The following is a 25372-nucleotide window of genomic DNA, read 5'->3' as shown; positions in this document are numbered from 1 at the left end:
ATACCCCCCTGGGACTGCCCATGGGTGTAGCCAGAGTCCTTTTCTGTCTAGTGTCCTACTCCTGTAGGGGGCAGTATAACCCTATGGTTATGAATACCAGGAGCTGTGTCCGTCAATGAACGAAAGAAATGCTGTTTCCGAGGTAAAACCAAGAAATGCAGAGGAATTGAGGAATGTAGTGCAATCGTCCTGGGCTGGTATACCTGTTCACAGGTGCCAGAAGCTGGGTGACTCCATGCAACACAGAGGTGAATCAGTTTTCAAAAACAGTGGTTATACAATCAGTTCAGGGAGTTACAGGAAAGCTACATTTTCAAACATTTTTCAGTTTATATAGTAAATGTTTGAGATTGTAAAGAAAAATGCAGACACTTTTTTTTGGAAAAGCCTAATATTCCTTTTTCTTCACTTTCTGTAAAGTGATATATTTGAAACATTTTTTTCATGTTTTGATTTGGAATAGATTGTGCAGTGTTCCCAATGCATTTGCGTGTATGGGAAAAAAAAGCTATTATAAGGATTTTGAGCTTTACTTACTTTTTTAAAACACACCGCTATTATTTTAAACACATCTGTACACCCCCAATAGGAAGCTTTTTTTTTATTTTTATTGTTGATTGACTGAAAGATCAATAAAAGTTCATATCCATATTGTCTATTTACCTAAAGGAAATATATAAACAATAGGTTTTACTTAGGGACTCTAAAGAAGATACTGCTTTTTCATCTAGGAACTTTGAAGGGAGGTGTTAACCCCATCTAACTCAGTTGTTAAATGTTTTATAGATTTCTGGTAAATACCTTTTTCTTCTTTTATGCAAATATTAAGAGTATTAAAAATTTTATTGCATTCCAGGGCTTTAAAGGGCGTCTAAAAAAGGATGATCTACTTGTTCTAGGGCACCCAAGTTTTATTTGTGTGTAACAAAAAAAGGTAAAGCGACTCCCTCAACTATCTGTCGTTCAAGTCCAGATCAATAAAACATTTTTTTGCCAAGTTACAGAAATGTGAGCCGCATTTCACACAACTGCCAGCAGAGGTCCTTCAGCCCCTATGTAATGATCATAAGCTTAAGAACCCCACTGTTAAAAAGTGCAAAATGCAAGCCTAAAAAGCAAGAACCACTTAAGTTATCAAGTCTAGCATTCAGCTAGCAATCCATTTTAGAGGAAGGTTGTTAAACACCTGAGAATCTATTAGAGATGTTACAAAATCTTCACAACTCTGGCAAAAACTAAAAAAACGTTAGATGCTGAAAACTGGATTTTTTGTACCTACCCAGTAAATCCAGGCTTTAAATCATAATTAATTAAACTAAGAAGCGATATAAATCTTTAGCTAAGAGGATAAAACTAATCACGACCAACAGGCCAAAATATGACGCTCTGCCTAAGCCAGAATAGGATCCATTGCCACCTGTGCAGCCCTGATGGCTGACATGTGCCCACTGCCGTGGCATTGTCCGACTAGACTGACTGGAAGTCACTGCAGCTGACTTGTCCAGTAAACCAATGAGAGTCGAACAGCCCAAAGCTACAGAATGTTTATAGGCAAAAACTCTTTCCTGAAGAGATCAAGTCCCATGCACTGAAAGAGACCCGAAAATGGCTCCCCATTCTTTCAGACTGGCATTGGTAGAAACTACATTTCAAACAACTGGAAGAAGCAACCAACCATAAGTTTAATGCCTGAAGTTTACTGGGAGCTAGGGACATTGGGCAACCATAAGACTGAACCAGCCTGTTCCATTCTGACAGGATTTTCCTCTGCATCGAACCTAGAATGGAACAGTGCGTATTGAACGACTTTGAACGTGGCAACTATCTTCCCCAGCAGTATCATGCAAAGATGAACTAAAGGGGACCTGTGACTCCTTGGCACTTAAACCTGATTTACTTCCCAGAGGCAAAAAAAAACAAAAAACCAAACAAACATTCTCTGAGCAACAGGTTGTCCAGATATCCCAGGATGCACACTCATTGAAACTTTAACACATGCAGCACTGGGGCTAACACCAAAAGGCAGAGTCACAATCTTAAGAGTGCTGGCCCTCTACTACAAAAAATAATTTTTGACGCATGGCAAAAATTGGCACATTAAGATATGCGTCCTTGATGTGTATTGATGCAAGAAAGCCCCCCTGCTGGGGTGAGGCCACCATTGAATGCATCAACGCCATATGAAATGATTCCAATTTTTTGGTGTGGACTTTACAAATAGAAAAGGTAAAAAATTGTTTTTTTTTACAAATGTGCTGAAAAAACAGCTTAAAAGCATTCAAAAGTGAATGTACCCGTATACTCTACTGAGTATGTCCTGCCTAGCTAGGTGCGCCCAGGGGACGTAGCACAGAATGGGCACTAGGCGATGATGTCATCGGCCGCCTTGTGGCATGGCATTTAGCCAGGCTTTTTGGCGCCAACTAACCTTTAATAGAAGTGCTTAAGCCAGGGTGGAAGCTAGGTGCGGCTTGTTGTTGTTGCTGGCGTCCCAGGAGGTAAGCCCGTGAGGGATAGCAAAATTGGGGATGAGATGTGGTACCCATCATGTTGTAAGGCCTGCTCATATGGTTTTTCAAGGGGCTACTTATAGCAGGCTATAGTGACTGTCCAGCGTAGGAGCCATAGTTATGACTACATATTGATTGTTTTCTTGGCAAAGTCCATCTCATCGTCCATTTTAGCTAACTGTTCCTGCTATGTGGCTGATTGGAGACTTTCAACTAGCTATCAGGTAATAATATTAGAGGAATGGGTTAATAATTGCATATCCGTTAGCTGGTGTAGGTGTTTTGGACATGATTGATTGGTTCTGATTTCAGATCTTATTCTATTTCTGGATTTTCCTGATGCTGGATGTTTTCCAATGTTGTTCTACTGCTGTATGCCCCCTACTGGAATGGTTATTTTGACTGATATTTAAAGTAAGTAAGCCCATCTCTAAGCTTTAGTTCACAGTAATGTGGCTGATTGCGAATTTTACTTTGGTCCTTTTTGGCTATTGTTCCTTTCCATATGTTTAGGAACTATAAGCGGTTGGCTCCATATGTTTAAAAGAGAACTAGTTAGTAACAGATAGCTGGGTGGTGACTAGGGGCAGGGATACCCATCACAATCCCGTTGCAATCTTCTGTGATTCAGAAGTCACGTGCAAGTTGCAAAGAATTGTGTCCCCCCCCCCCCTCGTCTCCTTTTTTCGTACAATACAAGGTTGTATTATTTGCATGTCGATTGTTAACATATCTTTGCAGTCAGACTGTTCACCTCAAAGGAAGTAAGGTCCTGAAGAAGCATGGATATTAATAGGCAGAGTTATTTTTGAACAGTACAATGGTTCTTTGATATAGATATGATCAACTTCTTTTAACCTTTTCTATTTGTAAAATCCTCTTTAAACCAGTTAAGTTCATACAAAACTGGATTTTTGTAAGAACTTACCATAAAATCCTTTTCTCTGAAGTCCATTGACAGATGCAGCTCTCATACTTCTTATCCATTGGGTTAAGCTACCCCCTGCAGAAGTAGTTCTAGGCAGGAAAAAAGCAATTCTCCACGCCCACGGGGCTGTCCCCATAGGCATAACCCCACACCATCTGCTCCAGCAAACCAGTTTCGCGCTGAGTCTGTCAATGGACTTCAGAGAAAAGGATTTTACGGTAAGTTCTTACAAAAATCCAGTTTTTGCTATCGTCCATTGACAGACACATCTCTCATACTTCTTATCCATTGGAACGCCCCAAAGCAGAGTAGGCATGAGGGGTGGAAAGAACGCAACCAGATAGTAACGTAAACTCCAAAGGCTAAACTTAGCCAACTGGGTAACATGAAGCACAACCAAGAACAACAGGAGCTCACCCAGGAGAGAAAAAACCCCTAAAGAGAAATTAACGATTCTCTTAAGAAACAGCAGCCTGCAAAGCATCCACAGATGCCAACAAATCAACCTTGTAGAATTTTGTAAAAGTGTGCACAGGCGACCAAGTCGCTGTTTTACAAACCTGCACTACTGAGGCCTGATGACGAAAAGCCCAAGGAGGCACTCAGTGCTCTAGTAGAATGAGCCTTCACAGGGAAAGGAGGAACATGACCCTTGGGTGAATAAGCCTGAACAACCATCTTCCTGATCCATCTGGATATGGTCGCAGCAGAGACACAGCCATACCTTTTTGCGGTCCGTCAGTAAGCACAGAGTCAGATTTCCTAAAAGACTCAGTTACCGTCAGATAAACGCTCATCACCCGAACCACATCCAGAGAGTGCAAGGCAATTTCCTTGGGATGCTTAGGCTTAGGACATAAGAAAGGCAACACAATGTCTTCATTGAGATGAAAATCTGACACCATCTTAGGAAGGAAAGACGGATTAGGTCGAAGTACCACTATCTCTGTGGACCACCAAATAAGGGGAACGACAGGACAGCGCCGCAAACTCAGACATTCTGCGAACAGAAGTAATAGTCACCAGAAAGGAAACCTTCTGCGACAAAGAAAGCAGAGAAATCTCCCTAATATTCTCAAAAGAAGGCTTTTGAAAAACAGACAAAACTAGATTGAAATCCCATGGAGGCAACGGGGATCCCCTCGGAGGAGCCAGATGACTCACCCCCTGAATAAAAGTGCAGATCAAGCTATTAGTAGCTAACAGACGCTGGAAGTAAATAGCCAAGTCCGACACCTGGCCCTGGATAGTTCCCAAAGCCAATCGCTGCTCAACCCCTTTTTGTAAAAAGGCCAAAACCCTAGCTATAGAAAACAAGCATGGGTGCAGCTGCAGCAATTCACACCATGAAATGTACGATTTCCACGTACGATGATAGATCTTGCTGGACGTCGATTTCCTGGCCTTCAAAAGTGTAGGAATCACTGAGTCAGAAAGGCCTCTATCCCTCAACACCTTGCTTTCAACAGGCACATCATTAAAGCCAGCGACCGTAAAGCAGGATGGAAGATCAGTCCCTGACACAGCAGATCCTTCTGCAGAGGAAGTCTCCATGGAGGATCTACAACCATTTTTACCAGGTCTGAGTACCAAGACCGCCGAGGCCAGTCTGGTGCCACCAGAACAACTGGAATGCCTTCCACCACCACCCTGCGAAGAAACCTCGACAGGAGTACGAGCGGAGGGAAGACATAAACCAGCTGATACTGGCTCCAAGAAGCCACCAAAGCGTCTGTGGTGTCGGCCAGAACATCCTGGGACCTGGCCACAAACCGCTGGACTTTTCTGCTGAGGCGAGACGCCTCCGGAGTCCCCCACCGGATACACAGGAGATGAAACACCTCCGGATGAAGGGACCATTCCCCCTGATCCAGCACCTGACCACTCAGGTAATCCGCTTGCCAATTCTCCACACCTGGAATGTGGACCGCGGAAGGAGCCAGAACATTGTCTTCTGCCCAAACCAGAATCTTGGCCACCTCCTTGGCCGCCAGGATACTCTTGGTGCCCCCTTGTTGATTGATGTAGGCCACAGCCGTGGCATTGTCCGATTGTATCCGAACCGGAGAACCATGTAGCCGACTCCTCCAGTGGAACAAACAAAGCTTGATCACTCTGAGCTCCAGAATATTGATCAGCAAGGAGGACTCTTATGTTGACCAAGTCCCCTGGGCACAAAGCTTCCCCAGCACTCCACCCAAGCCTTACAGGCTGGCGTTCGTGGTGACCACCATCCAGAACAGCGGCAGGAAGGACTTACCCTGACACAAAGCTGGCAAATGGATCCACAAGGATAGAGCCGACCTCGTGAGATGGCTCAAACTCATCTTCTGGTCCAACGACCGAGGGTCCCTGTTCCATTTTGCAAGAATCTCTTTTTGCAGAGGCCTCGAGTGAGACTGAGCAAACGGGACCGCCTTGAAGGTCAATATCATCAGACCCTAGGCCCTCATGCAAGTTCGTAGAGAAGACTGATCGGTTTCCATCAGCAACCCGATCGCCCCTTGCAACTTCTGAAGCTTGTCCAAAGGAAGAAAGACCTTCGCCAGGGCAGAATCGAGAGTCAGCTCCAGATAAGTGACCCATACGGATGGCGTCAGAGCAGATTTTTGGAAATTGATGGTCCACCTGAATTCCTGAAGGGTCTGAACTGTAAGTAAGATGTTGCCCAGCAGATCTGAATGAAAGTCTGCTTGTAACAGGAGATCGTCCAGATATGCCAGAATTGCAATTCTTCTCCGACGTACCAAGGCCAGCACCAGGGCCAGGACCTTGGTTAAAAACTCTGGGAGCGTAGGCGAGACCAAAGGGTAATGCCACAAATTGAAAGTGCTCCTCTGCCACGGCAAAGCGGAGGAATAGCTGGTGTCCCTCAAAGATGGGGACGTGCAAATAAGCATCTTTGATATCGATGGAGGCCAGAAAATCCCGATTCAAGGATGGCAACACCGACCAAATGGACTCCATTCGAAACTTCTGCACCCACACAACGCAGTTCAGAGCCTTGAGATCCAAGATTGGACACACCTTGCCCTCCTTTCTGGGCACCATGAACAGGTGTGAATTTAAACCTTGAAAGCGTTCCTGCGGAGGGACTTGTACCCGGAACGAATCAGTTTGTGAACCCATTTGTCTTGAATGAAGAAAGTCCAGGGTTCTTGAAAGTAGCACAAACGTCCCCCCCACCCCAGAAGCGCGTGAGGGCGCCCCTTCATGCTGAAGAGGACTTGTCCACAGAAATGTGCTGACTGGTCTTGCGTTTGCCCCATTGCTTCTTAGTCCCACCAGAAGCTCTGAATGGCTTACCTTTTTCTTGCGTTACGGCGGCATGAAAAAACCGCCAGTCAGACCCTTGATCAACTCATTCAGCGAGTCGCCAAATAATCGCTCTCCCAGAAAAGGAAGATCTGTTAGGGCTTTCTTGGAAGCCTGGTCAGCCGACCACCTCTTCAGCCAAACCATGCGTCTTAAGGCAATCCCCACAGCCAACACTCTGGCCACCAGGGAAGCCGCATCACACAGGAACACCAGGGCCTGGGCCATCTGGTCCATAAGTTGTATCAGCTCCAGGGGAACTATATCAGAATCCAAGTTCCCCTTCAGAACCTTAATCCATTCCGTAACCGTCTGATACTAAAACAGACAAAAAAAAACGGTTTTAGAATAGAACCCGCCAACACATGAAGATGTCGGAAAACCGGGGAATCTTTCACAGGCACTATAATAGTAGATTTGTTCAACCTGGAAACAGGGTGATTCCCCCTTGGGCGGTACCGACCAACGGTTGGAAACCGCCTCAGCAAAGGGATAACGGCGCTTAAAACGCTTAGGCACTACTAGCACATGCTTGATGCGCCGCCATTGGTCATTAACAATATCATGAAAATTCTTGGGACAAGAAAAAAACCTTGCTCGATTTTTAGGTCTTGCGGGAGCCAAAAGACACCCGTGTCCCTGCCGGCGTGGGCTCATCTGCCATTTTTAAAGTTTCCCTTACTGAAACATTTAGGGCTTCCACCAAAGCGCGTTCCCACGCTGCAGCTGAAGAAGACAGGTCCGGAGACTGCGATCCGGAAGGTTCGGGCGTCGCACTAAGGGGGTCTGAGGGTGAATTCACTGCCTGGGACTCCATATTCAATGCAACAGAAAAAGGTGTACTGTCACTTTCAAAGCGCTGATCGCCGCTGTATGCGGAGTCCCCCTTTAATATATATATCGACAGCAGAGTGTGCAGGGACATGCCCACAAAGACCCCAGTACTTTACCACCTGAAGAGGAAACCTCCTGAAACGGACTGTGTAGCAGGAAGTGGGAGTCACAGGATAGGACATCAGATTGGAATGTGAAAGGTCACGCTGCCTGTATAGCTCCATAGGGCTACACAAAAATGGCTGCCAAAGCAAATCAATAGTAAGCACAGGGAAAAAGTCTGGCCTATACAAGTGAATGGGAAAAATATTTTATATTGCCCACACTAAAGATGGCGGCGCCCACGCCATGCCAATACGGTCAGGGACCCCCAAAATGAAGGCCTCAAGGATCTACAATCAGACCCAGAAGGAAAAAAGGTACCATTGCCACCCCCTCTAGGACACCAGGCGCCCCAGCCACAGCACCCCCCAGGACAGGGCACAAGGCCGGGTAACCTGACAGGCCAGGGGGATCTTTTAGGAAGTCCAGGTTCCATTATCCCCAGGAGAAGGCTCACTTCCCCCCCCAAGATCACAGAGGGGCAAGGGGGGCCACATTTACTCACTATACCATGGACCGGGTGGGCTCCGCTCCAGGCAGAACCACCTCCCACCCGGAGGGGGTGCTGCGAGCCGAGGTGCATGCTGCGTCTCAGGGCGTTCCAGGTCGCTGCGAGACATCCACTCGCAGAAAGAGGTTCCGTCGTGGCGAGGCCTAGTGTGGTACTATAACCTGTTCATGCTCGTAGGTCAGGCTGGGGAGGCCTTAAGGATCTCTATTATCCAGTGCGAAAGCCCAGCCGGCATTGCTTTCAGATCACCAGGAGGATCCCCCTGAACACTAACTAGCAAAGTGAGTAAATATAAACAAAACAGAATATTCTTAAAATAATAAAAATCTGAGACCGAAGTCCCAGCAGGAAACCTAGGTCCTACTCCTTCTCTAAGCAGAAACACTGGTTTGCTGGAGCAGAGGGTGTGGGGTTATGCCTATGGAGATAGCCCTGTGGGTGTGGAGAATTGCTTTTTTCCTGCCTAGAACTACTCCTGCAGGGGGCAGCATAACCCAATGGATAAAAAGTATGAGAGCTGCGTCTGTCAATGGACGATCGAGAAAAAGGATTTGGAACTATATAGTTACATAGTAATTGAGGTTGAATAAAGACAATAGTCCATCCAGTTCAACCTGTGTAGGTGTGTGTGACTGTAATCATTTCACATACCCCTGAATGTTTTGATCCTTGAGATGTATGTCTAAGAATTTTTTAAAAGTAGCCATACTCCCCGCAGTTACTACCATTTGTGGTAGAAAATTCCACAGTCTTGTAGCCCTTACTGTAAAGAACCCCCTGCGTAGCCTGAGGTTAAAACGCTTCTCCTCTAATCGCATTGTATGGCCTTGTGTCCTCATGCATTCCTTGCGACTGAATAGTTTTTTTCTATGTTGAGATCACCATTGAGATATTTGTAAATCGCCATCATGTCCCCTCTCAGGCGTCTCCTCTCCAGAGAGAATTAGCCTACAGCACCTAGTGTTCACAGGCGGTCTCCCATCCAGTTAGTAACCAGGCCCGACCCTTCTTAGCCTCCAAGATCAGATGAGATCGGGCGCGTTCGCGTTGATGTGGCCATAGGATGTGGTATGCCATAAGCAGCCGCAAAACTTTTTATCATGTCGATATGAAATGACCGCAAATCCCCATTTGGCTTTGGGACTGTGAACTTGATTACCCCCCTGTGCCAACAGCTGACCAACTGCCTGAAACAAAGATGTTTCATTGATCTACCAGTATATTCAATCTCAAACTGAGGAGGAGGAAGAACCCAAAATTCCAACCTGTACCTCAGAGACAATGGAAAGAACCCAGCTGTCTGAATTTGTCTCCTGCCAAGCTGTTGGAAAAAGCCTGCATTACCTTCCCCCCCCCCCCCACCCACTCAAGTAAGGGTGTCCCTTCATAGCGAAGAGGACTTGGAATCTTGCTTAGCTGACTTGGCAAGCTAGGGCCTCCTTTGCCCTTGACTCTGGGCTTTTCCTGAGGTCCTGGTCGCCTGAAAGCACTGAAAGAACTGCCTAAATGTAGAAAGACCGAACACCAGGAGCAGCCAAACATCTATAGGCTGGATGCATGCCTTTTTTTCTTAAGCAGCAAGAGGGAACCCTTTCCACCACTCATTATTTGGATATATTTATCCAAGTCCTCACCAATGTTTTCCTCGTTAAAAGGGAAAACCAGCCAACTATTTTTTTTTTTTTTTTTTTACAGGGTAGTTCAAAAGGACCAGCTCTTCAAGCACAGAATCCTGGGCATGTGAACAGACACCAGAGCCAAATGAGAAATTTGCTGTATAGTGTCCTTCAGGGCACCTATTGTGAAACACAAGGCCTGGACCAACTCTGACAACCCCTCACTAGTATCTGCCTCCACTTTGCCAAAGCCTAAAGAATCACATTAAGAGATTGATGAACACCAATGCCTGCCACCACAGGTTGCAAAGAGTCAGTTAAAGCAAAAGAGGCTTTTAACAGCTTCTCCAGCCTCTTGTCAGCCAGGTCTTTAAAGACTTGGACATCATCCACTGAGCACTTTAAATTCTAATTGACACAGGACACTGTTGCATCCACTGCAGGCTTACTTTTTTTTTACAATTTTTTAAAGAATGTTTGTACCACTGGATAGGGAAGAAAAAAACCTTTTTGGCGGCACAAATTCCTTATCCAGGTGATCCCATCCTGAATGCAACATCTCCTCTAAGAGAGTGCAAGGGAAAGGCTTGTGAACTATAAGGTGGTCGCAAAGACCCCAAAGAGGAATATTTAACTGATGAGGACTCTGCCAGAGGTAACAAAGTCAAAACAAACCATCTCAGAAAGGGATTGCACTAACACCCCTCAGCTTGAGAAACCAAACATCCTTGAGCTTTCTCAGGCTTGGAATTCTCAGAGGTAGATTCTACCATCTGACCTTCTTCTGCTCCAACCATTTACTAATCAATATCCACCCACTCCTTTTACCACCAGAAGGAGGTCTGACGAAGGGGACCTCAATGCACCAGTGTGGAGACATACAAAGAATTTAAAGGGATACATTTTTCTTGAGGTTTTCTTGCACTAAATGTGCCAATAATGACCGACAATAAATTCATATTAATTTAAATTGATATTAATTAAAAAGTTGAATATAACAGTTATAAATAAAAATATAAATATTTTTTAAAAACTGCCATTTTTGGTTTCGGCCAGGTGCATGCTGCATTTTAGGTTTCTGCACATAAATTTCCTTTCGGTGCACCTCTAAAACTAATCATACCAGCAATTTTCCCTTTTAACCCTGCCAATACCGCCATGTCATACTTCGTGGTCGATGCCCCCACAGTGGCCACAATACCAGTTGCAGTGGCTCAGACGCTCCTGTCACTTTTGGTCTATTGGGAGATGCAAAGACAGTGGGACTACAACCAGAATCCTTGGGACCTAATGGCCACACACCTGTGCCATGCCCAGCTGTGTTTCCCCCTCCCTGCTTTCTGGAACACATTTCCTCTAAGTGTGCTAATTGACAGGGCTGTGCCTAGACTGGCTACCCTACCCAACAAACCAACAGAAAAATGGGGAAAAATAGCGCTTCCAAAGACAAGGACAACCAGGCAGGAAGTTAAGGATACAATATCCTAGTTTAATAGAATAATAACAACAACATTAAATTAGGATATTGTATCCATCACTTCTTGCCTGGTTGTCCTGGTCTTTGGAAGTGCTATTTTCCCCATTTTTCTGTTGGTATGGTGCTGTTCTCATTTGGGTCCGAATACGGGTCAGCTGCATATGGTATTTTTAATTTTTTAAATTTTTTGGTTCCATCAGACAGACCTTTGGATACTCTGATTGACTAGATCTAAGCGCCAGGCTTCCTTTATGTGTCTACCCTACCCAACACATATCTTAGTAAATAGACAGACAGACAAATAATGGGAGCCATGGAAGATCACTTAGCTGCCAGCATCCTCCCCAGACAGTGTGCCACTCATGTGCCCTAGACAAAAGCCTGCTCTGTGTTCCTTAACTGTGCTGCACTGCAGCGCTGCTGCCACCAGAAGCCTGAAAAACACAATCGGCTCATCTCCTGCCACCGCAATGTTTTTCCAGTCTCACCACGCATGCACATGCTCCACGAGCAGGCCCTGCACATACATGCATGCTAATGCACAGGCCCACTCGCCAATCCCCGGCACATGAAGACTATGAAAAAAAAAAAAAAAAAAGGGGGGCTACATGAATACCACATGTACATGAACATCACAGTGGTCAGACAAGGAAGACTTTTGAGGCCAGGAGTGTTGAACTCAATTTCATTGCGGCCCCTTCAGCATTATGGTTGTCCTCAAAGGGCCAGTTGTATTTGTAGGAGTATATACATTTATCCAGGGCTTTTTTTTCCTCAGAGAACAGATGCAGGAACTCAAGCATGCCCCCCTGCCGAACCACACTGAATGGTGGGTGTGTTCAAATTGCACAGTGAGAGAACCTTAAAGGGGCAATTTATACCAGGTGTGCGTTATGTGCAGAGTTCAAGGATGCGCTTTGTACAGAGTGCAGAGTTCAGGGGTGCACTACTTACATAGTGCAGAGTTTAGAGGTGTGCGATTCACAGTGTGCAGAGTTCAGCTCTTTCATAGGCTGTCCACATCTCACTTTCACCTCTCCCCCTGGGTGCGAGAGCCATGTGAAATGGCCTGGTGGGTCGAATTTGGCCCAGGTGATCCAGGCCAACTTACCATGCTCCCCATTTAAAGGGCCAGTCATCTGTTTCCTGCTGCAGAATCCTGCCAAAAAGCCACTAATCCAACCTTCACCCCTCACAGTGGGCTGTCACAACGGACTTTCAGGGACTTACATTCAGGGTCCACTGTCCTGGACCTATACAGCATCCTACCAAAAGCACCTTGGTTGTACCGAATTGCACAGGATTCTGTAATGCACGATCCAGCACCAAAAAGCCAAAACTACCATCTTCAACGTAGCAGGCCCCGGGCTATAAGAATGGACCTGCCAACTAGTCTTTTAAACCCTGCTGGAACCACTTTGTAATATGGCAAAAAAAAGCTGAGGTACTTCCTGTATGGGAGGGATTATAGAGGCAGGGTTCATACACATTTTCACCAATGAAATTCCATGACTTTTCCATGACTTTTCCATGACTTCACGTAAATATTCATGACCTAATGTTTCATGAAATGTCTATGTATACGTGTTAAATAAGAAGAAAATCTATGTCACACCCAGCATATTTTTACTAATATAAATGACCAGCTTTGTAGTGTACAGTGGAATATGAAATATTTATTTAAATAACGCTTGCACAGTAACGACGTTTCATAACATAAACCCTGAGAACCGCTTAGAAATGGATTAACGTAATCCACAGGAGATATAACATAAATCAAGGGGAAGCAACTAAAAAATAAGTGTCCAGCAACACTGTTCTGAACATAAATATGAGCACTTACGTTCGCCGCATGCAAAGCTGGCCGCTATCTTGCTGTCTGGGAACATAGTCTGGAAAAGCTGACCTGTGTCTTCACAAGACTTGTATGAATAGTGTGAATTAACCACCTTTAGAGCCCACAGTACCTCTGCTGTTAGAGTTTCGTTTGTGGATACAGCGTGACTCAAAATGGTCCCTTGTTTTACAGAGGATGAGGTGGAAGCACCGCTGCCGCAGCTGGGAGCCGGTGTCACTTCAGGCGCATGGGTGAAAAAGCCAGCGATCGGATTGGAAGCTGTCGAGCACGCAGCTGCAGACTGGTGCTTTGCACCTTTAGCGTGGCTAGACCATGCTGCCTCTCCCATGTTCGAAATGTCAAATGTTTTACGACACACTGTACATTTAGCACGTCCCGGGTCCTGATCTTTCTCCAGCCACCTCTCATACTTTTCGTCATGAAGCCATACATTTTTAAAGCTGCATTTCCCTGGCATTGCTGTAACTGTGAACGGACTGGTATGGATGGCACAAAATGCAGCACTTAATCTTTTTAGGCCCCAGCAACAGTCATAAGGTGCAGGCGGACTGGTATGGATGGCACAGACAGTGAGATGCACAAAATGCAGCACAGTAATCTTTTTAGGCCCAAGCGACAGTCATGAGGTGCAGGCAGACTGGTATGGATGGCACAGACAGTGAGATGCACAAAATGCAGCACAGCAATCTTTTAGGCCCAAGCGACAGTCATGAGGTGCAGGCGGACTGGTATGGATGGCACAGATCTGATGGTGCACAAATGCGGCACTTACTTTTGGGAGAAAGAACAGTGGTGCTCCTGCTTGCCCAAATAAAGCTGTTCAGGTGGCAGTGAGTCATGAAGGTGCAGCTGGAAAAAATGCGGCGCTTACTATTCTTAGGCCGAACCTAACAGTCCCATGAGGCAGAAAAGAGTTCTCACAGAAACTAAGGCGACTCAGGATTGGATGCTTAATTATTTATTTACATTTATTTTTAACATTGCCGTAGGACTGGTACAGTAGGTGCTCGCAGTTTGCCCTACGGTCGGTCACTGGCCAGCAGCAGCCGAGGAAATGATCGTGCACCAATGACAGGCAGCGGGGAGGGCCGGGCCGCGGTTTGCCTGTATGTGACTGGCCAGCAGCAGCAAACCAATCACAGGCAGCGGAAGCGTCACTGGAGAGCGGGCCGGCCGCATGAACGTGATGACGCGGGGGTGCGGTAACTGAAACGGTTACCACCCCTTTCCGAGTCATCATCACGTTCATGCGGCCCGCCCTCCAGTGACGCTTCCGCCGCCTGCGATTGGTTTGCTGCTGCTGGCCAGTCACATACAGGCAAACCGCGGCCCGGCCCTCCCCGCTGCCAGCGATTGGTGCTTGGTGTATGATCTACTCCTCGGCTGCTGCGGACCCGGAAATGTGCACAAGCATAAAATAAAATAATTATACATTAATTTGCAATAAAAAAGTTTTAAGCATCTGCTCCCCCCGCCGCTGCCCGCCGCTCCTCCCCAGATTTCCATGACTTTTCCAAAACATTTGTAAAATCGTACTTTTCCATGACCTTTCCAGGCCTGGAAAGTGTCATCTCAGAATTCCATAACTTTTCCAGGTTTTTAATGACCGTACGAACCCCGTAGAGGGGAGGATGTCCTGTGTTTCTGCCAGAGTCCATTCACCCACAGGTCCTGCATAACCCAGGTAATTATAATTTATAGCCTGCGCTGTGTCCTGTGATGTATGATAAAGACATTTTTTTTTTTTTTATGCATTCTTTTTTTGTCTTGCATTCAGGTTTTACACTCCTTTTTCTCAAAAAAGCAGTGCACATTCTCATGAATGTGAAAAACATTATTAATTATTTTCAAAGCAGAAAGAACATGATTCCAATGCATTATTCAGTCTGTTTTAGGGGTAAAACATCAGATACTGCAGATAACTTTGTCTTCAACAGGTGGTCTCCGGGTTACAATTATTCGACTTACAAACGACTCCGACTTACAAACGGAGGGAGACAACATGAAGTGAGAAGAAATCTACCCTAGGAAGGGAAATTCAGTCCTGTAAGAGTTATGGTAAAAAGGTGTCTCCACCACCCCGGCGGATGACTACACGCTACCCAGTCTGGGGAAGTGGGAAAGGGATCTCCAGCTGCAGTTGACCTAGGCTCAACGACTAAAGATCTGTACCCTGGCTCTGAAAATCCCCCCCTGTACGAAACTACAGGAATTGAATTGAAAGATCCTGACCCGGTGGTACAGAGTCCCCTCCCTTTTACACAAGTTCTTCCCGGACACGTCAGAGCTTTGCTGGCACTGTGGGGAAGGTGTGGGGACCTTGCTGCATATCTTCTGGTCGTGTCCGCGGCTTGCATCCTTTTGGAGGGATGTGCGGGCGCTTCTGGGAGAACTCACAGACCGTACCCTTCCTGACACCCCAGAGTTTTATCTTTTGCAGTTATCTCCCATGCCGATTTCCAAGAGTAAGAAGTCAATTATCCCACACGTGCTATGTGCTGCTAAAGCCTGCATTCCAATGCTCTGGAAGTCGACTAGAACTCCCACTATACATGATTGCACGCGTAAATTGGTGGAGATCAACCGGATGGAGGACCTCATGCTTACGGCGCAGAACAGAAGGGAACGATATGAGAAGACGTGGGGATTCTGGAACGCTTTCATCTTCACTGACAAGGGGAAGTCTCTTCTGGGCGCTTAAAGCTGATGCTTGATCGGCAGGTGGCGCTGTCGGTGTCGGGCGCCCCACCTCCCCCCCCCCCTTTTTTTTTCTCCTCTCTTTTCTTTCTCCGCTTTCGCCCCTCTATCTCCCTCATTCTTTCCCCTCCCTTGGAATTCTTACGCTGCGCTGCTGCACTTCTTTCTCTTATGTTTTCAACATTCTACAAAAGGTTGGGCAGTTACAGTTTGGGAAAAGTTTTTGTTGCCCTGCTGATTTCTTTCATCTTTCTCCGGGTGTCTTGAGCTACTGTAGTTAAGACGAGACCCGAGGGGAGGTGTTTTGCTTCCCCTTGGGGACGTGGAGACATGTTTTTCCAGTTTTCTCCTGCACCGACGAGCTACTATTCTTGAATGTTTGTTGTGTATGGAAGAGGTTTCCCCTATCTGACTAGGGTATCTTTCGATCCAAATTGTATTTCGGTTTGCTTTTTCCACTGTACTGCCTTTCTCAATAAATAACATATTTGGGAAAAAAAGGTGTCTCCACTGAAGCTTTATTACCAATTCTTGTTTCCACAACAACCCAAAATTTTCAAATTCCAGTTGTCATAGGGACAAAATGCGAGGTGTCATCTTCTGAACAGGGGCACAGACAGCAAAACATATGTTACAGGGATGTTAACCCTTTCCTATGCTATCGAATATACTTAAAAATTATATTTTTGGCTGGAGTTACACTTAAAAAATGTACCTGTTCCAACTTACATACAAATTTGACCTACAGACCCTATCTTGTTTGTAACCTGGGGACTGTCTGTAGTAGGCTAGTTGATGGGACAGACTGCAGTAATAACATCTATTATAATCACACAAATTAGTCTTTTTGTTGCAATAGTAATTTTTTTTCCTGTCTGCCCATGAGTATATCACAAAAATGAGTACATCCCTCACATTTTTGTAAATTTTTTATTATATCATTTCAAATGACCTCACTGAAGAAATTACACTTTGCTACAATGTAAATTAGTGAGTGTACAGCTTGTATAACAGTGTAAATTTGCAGTTCCCTCAAAATAACACACAGCCATTAATGTCTAAACCACTGGCAACAAAAGTGTGCACACCCCTAGGCTTAAATGTCCAAATTGGGGCCAAAGAGTCAATATTTTGTGTGGCCACAATTATTTTCCAGCACTGCCTTAACCCTCTTGGGCATGGAGTTCACCAGAGCGTCACAGGTTGCCACTGGAGCCATCTTCCACTCCTCCATGACGACATCACGGAGCTGGTGGATGTTAGAGACCTTGCACTCCTCCACCTTCTGTTTGAGGATGCCCCACAGATGCTCAATAGGGTTTAGGTCTGGAGACAGGCTTGGCCAGTCCATCGCCTTTACCCTCAGCTTCTTTAGCAAGGTAGTGTTCGTCTTGGAGGTGAGTTTGGGGTGGTTATGTTGGAATACTGCACTGGGGCCCAGTCTCCCAAGTGAGGGGATCATGCTCTGCTTCAGTAGGTCACAGTACATGTTGGCATTCATGGTTCCCTCAATGAACTGTAGCTCCCCAGTGCTGGCAGCACTCATGCAGCCCCAGACCATGATACTTCCACCACCATGCTTGACTGTAGGCAAGACACACTTGTCTTTGTACTCCTCACCTGGTTGCCGCCAGCCACGCTTGACGCCATCTGAACCAAATAAGTTTATCTTGGTCTCATCAGACAATAGGACGTGGTTCCAGTGATCCATGTCCTAAGTCTGCTTGTCTTCAGCAAACTGTTTGCGGGCTATCTTTAGAAGAGGCATTCTGACAGCCATGCAGACCAATTTGATGCAGTGTGCGGCGTATGGTCTGAGTACTGACAGGCTGAATCCATTAAACTCTGCAGCAATGCAGGCAGCACTCATACGTCTATTTCCTGAAGACACTGAGCATGCACACTCAACCTCTTTGGTCGACCATGACGAGGCCTGTTCTGAGTAGAACCTGTCCTGTTAAACCGCTGTATGGTCTTGGCCGCTGTGCTGCAGCTCAGTTTCAGGGTCTAGGCCATCTTTAAGTAGAGCAACAATTCTTTTTTCAGTTCTTTGCCATGGGGTGCCATGTTGAACTTCCAGTGACCAGTACGAGAAAGTGAGATTGATAATACCAAATTTAACACACCTGCTCCCTATTCACACCTGAGACCTTATAACACTAACGAGATACTGAGGAGGGAAAATGGATAATTAAGCCCAATTTGGTCATTTTCAATTAGGGGTGTACTGATTTTTGTTGCCAGATGTTTAGACATTAATGGCTGTGTGTTGAGTTATTTTGAGGGGACAGCAAATTTACACTGTTAAACAAGCTGTACACTCACTACTTTACATTGTAGCAAAGTGTCATTTCTTCAGTGTGGTCACATGAAAAGATAAAATAATATATTTACAAAAACGTGAGGGGTGTACTAACTTTTGTGAAATACTGTGTGTGTGTGTGTGTGTGTGTGTGTGTGTGTGTGTGTATATATATATATATATATATATATATATATATATAGTTGTTACTACATCTATGCTCTAGGTCAGTGATGGTGAACCTTGGCACCCCTGATGTTTTGGAACTACATTTCCCATGATGCTCAACTACACTGCAGAGTGCAGGAGCACCATGGGAAATGTAGTTCCAAAACATCTGGGGTGCCAAAGTTCACCATCACTGCTCTGCACCATCATTGATCTAGGTAAACAAGTCCTGAGAGAAGAAAAACGTGGACTACCCTTGCTGACTGTTTTCCAAAGAAATGCTATGTATGCTTTACAATTATAAACTAGAGCTGGCTTTACAGCTTTAGAGTAACAAAAGTCTAGGTTATTGTAATCCCGTCATGGGGACAATCTCATCTACTTGTAATAATTGAATATAAACTTAGCGTGCTGTGCATTGTCTGGAGAAGCGATGGTTCATATTTATTCATTCAAAAAAGTAAGTGCTTCAAAATGCAATTAGTGTAAATACCTGAATTTTTAATTTGTATTAGCCTCTTGGCATGCCCTATACAAGAAAAGGCAGGCAGATAGGGAGGGGCAGCACTGTGGGCCAATCATGGGTGCTGAATGCACATGTCCTGCTAACGAACATTGTAATACAAGAAGAGCAGAGTGGGCACGGAGATAGCCTGGCTCAGCTTGCTGCTGCTGCTGCTGCTGCTCCTTCATTGTCCAGTAAGAGGCTGAGGGCAGCGAGGGAACCAGAAAGTAAAAAATAAATAAATAAATACATTTCCACCAGAGTCTGTGTAAATCCCAGATCTATAGAGAAGTGCAAATCTGGCACTTTATAGTCATACTGCTTTTGAAGCTGTTTTTCTGGTGATCAGTATTCAGAAAATGACCATCTACTTCCCAATTCTATGAAAGATCTCTCCTCTTAACTGCTCAAAGTTCAAACACTGGATTATCCAACAATGTCCTAGTCAAGCAGATGACTAAATGTACTGTGGCATCAAAATACTTGGGAGTAGGACGAGGATGGCAATAACTGGCCAATATCATATCCGATCGGCATGTTTTATAGATAATTTACCATTTTCAGCGGTTTGTACAATGTAAAAAAAAATAATTTGTATGTACAAAGAGTTAAAATCTTCTGTATCCTGTGAATCATTTACCTTTCTCTTCACTGTGAGTGTCTGCGGTTTGGTAAGTATTGGTGCAACTTCTAGATGCGGTTCTTCGTCTTCATCCTCGCAACTTTTCTGGTTGTGCTTTAAGGGCGCTTCCTTCTCTAAAGTTGCTGGGGCTTCTGCTGCGGGAAGCAAGTAGGTGCTAAGAGCCTCATCCTTTGATGGGGACTGCTTTGAGTGTGATTGTGAGTAGGAGTGCTGGTGTTCTTGCTCCCTACAGCTTTCCTGCTCCATTAGATGTTCTGCCTACAGGAATACACATACATATTCAAACATAAATGCACATACTTTGAAAGAGACACTGGAAAATCACCTGGCGAAGGCTCAGGCACTGTTTATTTTTTATTACCAAAAGCTAAAGATTTTCTGAAAAAAAAAAAAAAAGAAGAAACTGTTGCTGTATGTTCTAAATGTATTTATGCAGAATTATGTTACTACAGGTCTACGCTAAATACTATGCGAAAGCCTACATGTCACCGACTGGAGGAATACATACTGTATCACTGCTATTTTTGCAGTATGGTTCCAAGTGTGCAGTTGAGCCTTCACAATCAATAAATCAGTGTCACCACAGTTATGCTGCTAAGGTAATGCCCAGAAAACAATTATGATAGTCTTTGGTAATTTGATTAACCTAGGCCTGGTGCTAGGACAGCTGTAACTAGTGGAGACCCCAGCTTAAGATATGCAGCAGGTCTACATAGGTTTGCAGGGTTGCATCACAGATCTAGCCACATATCTTCCCTCCTATGGTCAATAAGGAGTAATATCACCTTTAAGATGCTTATCATTTGGAAGAACTGTGGCACCATCACTTTTCTCTCCATAAGAAACCCTGGCACTTCTCTAATTCTATATATTGTAAAATAAAAAAGAATCTAGTGCAAAACATTATATTGCCTTTCAATGGCACTCAAACATGTCAGTGGCCAGTGACTTATTGTATCCAGCAGCATGAATGGAAACTGACATGGGTTTGGGCTAAGTTAGCTTTTAGAGAGAATAGTGTACCTCCTTTTCAGAATCATGTTCCTCTTCAGATACTGCAGAGTTAGATGAAATGACTGGCGTCCACCTGAGACAGTCAGGGTCGACCTCATTTACTTGACCCCGAGTTTTTACTTTGGCCATAAAACTTGTCAAGAACTTTTCACGTCGAACAACAACAAACCTGCGAAAAGTACAAAAACGTCACCTTCATGTCAAAAGAAGACTGCGAGGAAATGTGTATATCGTTACAATTAAATGGTTTACCATGGCAAACAAAATAAGGCCGTACTGGAGACTGTGCCATTGAAAGTGTGTCATTTGCAGATATTACAATGAGGTTAAAAATCTCATAAAAGGTGCAACTTTCAAAGTATAAACTAAAAAAATGTTCCATGGATCCTAGTGAAATTGAGGTTATGCAGGAACAGGGTGGAGTAAATTGGGGTTTAGTCTTACGTTAACATGAAACATACAAGAGTACAGAACCAAGAAAAAGAAGAATTTTGATTTTGTTGTGAATTATATATCTTGGAGTACAGCATTTTTTGAGGACACACCCCCTGGACACCCTCCATGAGTCGTTGGTTTTCCAGCAGGCAACTAGAAGGTACGGTGTCCTGTACACTAAGATATGCAATTTACAGGTAAGTAAAAATTCCACATCTTAATCATACTGTACAAGACAGTACAGTGTAATACAATACTGGTGGAGTATTCAAAGACCCTGGGACACCCCCCAAACAATAAATGCAGCCAATAACAAGGCAAACAGAACTGTGCGAACAGGCCCAACAACAAAGGTCAAAAAGACATAATTTCAGGGTGCTGCTACAGGACTCTCATGGCTAAAAGCTATACCCAAAGAAAAATGGGCATCTATCTAGCAGAACTTTGAAAAGGTATGATCAGAGAACCAGTGGGTGGTCTTACAAAGCTGAGCTACAGAGGCCTGGTGCCAAAACGCTCAGAAAAGTCCCACTGACCTGGTGGAGTGGGTGCATAAAAGCACAGGAGATTTGTCCTTGAGAGTGTAAGCTTAAGCTCTCAGTAGTCTTAGCCAGCAAGCGATACTGGAATTGGAAGATGATGCCCCTTGTAAGGTCCTGAGGGTAAGACAAATAGGAAGTCCATTTTCCTGATAGAAGTTGCTTTGAGGTAAACTCCTATGGCTCCATTTCCAGGCAGTGAAGAGTAAGCCCTGATCAGCACTATAGAGGAAAAAGATTTTGGGGTACTTATTTCAGATGATTGCAAAATTAGCAAACAGTGTGACCAGGCAGTGGGAAAAGTGAATAGAATTCCAGTATTCATTACTATGGGGGTTAACAAGCAGGAGGAAGGAGGTTCTGATTAGCCTATATAGATCTTTACCGAACCCTCATTTAGAATACTGTGTCCAGTTCTGGAGACCTCATTTACAGAAAGCTATTAATAAGGTAGAACGAGCCCAGAGATGGGTAACAAAAATGGTAAAAGGTCTGGGGGATAAAACATACCGAGAGCGACTTCAGGAATTTCAATATGCACAGACTGGAGGAAAGAAGGGAAAGGGGAGACATGATTGAAACCTTTAAATACATCAAGGGGGTGAATAGGGTTCAGGAGAGCATTTCTTTAAATATGAAACCAAAAAATCACGAAGACAGGGACGTAACCTCAAAGTAACTGGAGGAAAGTTCAAAACTAGTTTTAGAAAGCTTTATTTTACTGAAAGGGTAGTTGATGTTTGGAATAAACTTCAAGCACAGGTAGTGAGAAAGTCAACAGTTAAAGGCTTCAAACATGCTTGGGACAAACAGATCTTTACTCACACAAAAAGGGTAACAAAAAAAAAAAAAAAAAGGCAGACTCGATGGACTACTTGGTCTTTTTCTGCTGTCACTTTTCTGTGATTCTAATTTCATTTGTGTTCTTTGGAGAAGGGCATAAGGATGGCAGCACTATATCTTCATTGGAGGTGGAAGACTGATATCAGTCTAGAAAGAAAGGATCGTCTTGGGTGTATGACTACTTTGTCATTGGGAGAATGGTAGTGAAGTGCCCGTGTTTACCCCGGGGAAAGGAGTATTTCCAGGTACAACATATCTTTTTGGAAGTTTTTCTTGCTTTTAGCAAGGCAGGGAAGACAGGCCCAGAGCCCCCTCTATCTTTTAAGACCTGGGCTTCAACAACAAAGCTGTTAAAACCAGTAACTGAGAAGTAGGATGGACAAGAGGGCTGGCCTAAGGTCATTTTCTGGTAGTCTTTTTGCGTACTTGGTTCTTCTTGGCCAGTTTGGCGCAATGAGAATCCCCAGCTTCTTCTCTTATTCTATTTTGTGGAGCAGAATACATAAATTACTATTCTAGATTGGCCTAAGCTAAAGGGTCCTTGGTCATGGTCTGTTAAACCTGGGAGGCCTGAATATCCACATCCAGGGGACCCCATCTTTGATATATCACGTTTAAGATGTCAGGGAGAAGAACCCATTCTCCTTGATCCAGGAGGTAGCAGCTGAGGTAATCATCCACTTTCCAACTGTCCACTCCTGGGTTGTGGACTGCAGAGTCAGGGGTGAATTTAGTAAAGGCAAACAGACTGTGCACTTTGCAGTTGCACTCATTTTCTCCGGAGCGTACTGAACACAGTGAAGCTTCACTTTATAAATACCCAATCAGGTGCAAGAAAAAAAAAAAATAAATAAAAAACAGCATTTCTGCTTGCACGTGATTGGATGATGAAAATAAGCAGAGCTTTACCACATTCACTAAGCTTTGAGGAAATACAGTGCAACTGCACAGTCTATTTGCCAATATTGAATCAACTTCTGAGGCAATGAGATTGTCTGGCTTGCTTCTTTCAAGGCTGCTTGACCCTTCTAGTGCTTGATTTAGGACACAGCTGTGGCATAGTCTGACTGCACCCTGATACAGTGTCCTTGCAGAAGGGGGGTCCAGTGTTGTAGAGCTACAAGTTCCAGGATTTTGATAGGGAGCTTGGCTTCTTCCAATGACCATGTTTTGTGGAATATAAGGGACTGGAACACTCCTCCCCAGCCTAGAAATATTGGCATCTGTTATCACTTTCCAGTGCTAAGAAAGGAAATTCTTCAATATTTTTAAAGTGGAGTTCCACCCATTTTAGTGACTTTAGATGTATCTAATCCCCTTTAAAACGACTTTTACCAATGGAAAGTTTTTTTTTTTTGCTAGTAAATACCTTATTTTCTGCTTTATTTATCCTCTTCTTACTTCCGGGTCCGGTCGGCGATTACGTCATTCGGCGATTCGCAGTGTGTGCTGGGATGTATCTCAGGGCATGAAATCTCGCATTATTACACAGGAGATGAGCTGCACAGTGTGCTCTGCCCCGCCTCCTCTCAGTGAGCTGTACTGTATGTATTGTATTGAGGCCGTGCTCCGCCCCGCCTCCTCTCAGTGAGCGAGGACTGAAAGCATTATATCCTCACTGAGCTCACTGAGAGGAGGCCGGGCGGAGGACGGCCTCAATACAATACATACAGTACAGCTCACTGAGAGGAGGCGGGGCAGTGCATGCAGTGCAGCTCATCTCCTGTGTAATAATGCGAGATTTCATGCCCTGAGATACATCCCAGCACACACTGCGAATCGCCGAATGACGTAATCGCCGACCGGACCCGGAAGTGAGAAGAGGATAAATAAAGGAGAAAATAAGGTATTTACTAGCAACAACAACAAAAAAAAAAAACTTTCCATTGGTAAAAGTCGTTTTAAAGGGGATTACATACATCTACGTAATCCAATTTATTAAAAATGGGTGGAACTCCACTTTAAGGCCAGACTGGAGATGCAAGAAGCTAGGGACATTTTTTGGGTGGACAGGAACATGGCTATGTCAAAAGAAGGCACATGCTCATTCCAGGTTGACATGTTGTGCTGGATAGGTATTGGGTGAATGGTAGAACCATAACAGAGGCTACTATGAAGGCTAGAACTCTCCAGGAGAATTTCCTTGACCTCAGTTCCTGAGTGGGAGCTCAGAGAGAGCATTTTCTTCTCTGTAAGGAAACATAAGATTTTTGTACTTACCGTAAAATCCATTTCTCTGAGTTCGACAGACACAACGATCCATAAATCATAACTAGTGGGTTATATTGCCTCCAGGAGTAGGACTAGGCAGAACAGAAAACACCTAGCTATCAGTTTTGTAGCAAGCAGTATTAGAAATATCAGAACTCCATAGAGGAGTGGGTGCTGTGTCTGTCGAACTCAGAGAAATAGACTTTACGGTAAGTACAAAAATCCCATTTTCTCTTTCGTTTATCGATGGACATAGCTAGCCAAGCCATTAAAACCAGTGACTTTAAAGTAGGATGGTAGATCAGCCCTTGGGACAACTGGTCTTCTCCGAGAGGAAACCCCCATGGGATGTTTACAGCCACCAGGATGATTGAAAGATCCTCGCTCTTGATTCCTTGCAAGAACTGCAGAAGAAGCCTTAGCCGAGGATGATACTGGCCTTACCGTGGCCCTTGGATGCCTGTGGCGTCTATCAGAGGACCCAGTGACCTCGTCACAAACTTCGGTATCCTTCTGTGAAGCCGAACCTGCTAAAGGAGCTGCATGTAAGAATGTGCAAACAGAACTGTCTTACTCAGAACCTGTATGCAAAATGGGAGAGAGAACTATCTGTGTGACAGCAGCCGGTGAATCACGGCCCGTGGTCCCTGAGGTTTGTGCAGAGGAAGGACCACCCTGGTCAGAAATAGAATCAGACCTAAGTAAATCAATTCCCTGGACAGGGATAAGGGGGACCTTAGGTAGTTCAGACATCACCTAAACCTTTGCAGGAATTAAATTTGCACAAGGAGACTCAGGACCTAAAAAACCTGGAAAGGACAAGGTTTGTCCCTCTTTCTGGGTACCCCCAAAACAAACATTTTG

General features: G+C 44.7%; 1 protein-coding gene across 1 annotated transcript in view; it reads right to left on the bottom strand.

The window, feature by feature from the left end:
• KAT6B (lysine acetyltransferase 6B) overlaps nucleotides 1-25372 on the bottom strand; it is a 367576-nt gene that overhangs the window by 34297 nt on the left and 307907 nt on the right. Inside the window, exons 14-15 of the mRNA XM_082268915.1 lie at nucleotides 20490-20649; nucleotides 19464-19724 (exon numbers count right to left, since the gene is read on the bottom strand). Of these exons, the coding sequence (XP_082125041.1) occupies nucleotides 19464-19724; nucleotides 20490-20649 (421 nt within the window). The remainder of the gene's footprint in view (nucleotides 1-19463; nucleotides 19725-20489; nucleotides 20650-25372) is intronic.

This window comes from Pelophylax lessonae, assembly GCF_965119305.1.
Source record: "Pelophylax lessonae genome assembly, chromosome: 9".
In the NCBI taxonomy this organism is placed as follows: domain Eukaryota; kingdom Metazoa; phylum Chordata; class Amphibia; order Anura; family Ranidae; genus Pelophylax; species Pelophylax lessonae.
Note: the sequence above shows the minus strand (reverse complement) of the source record. Positions and strands in the feature narration are given on the sequence as shown.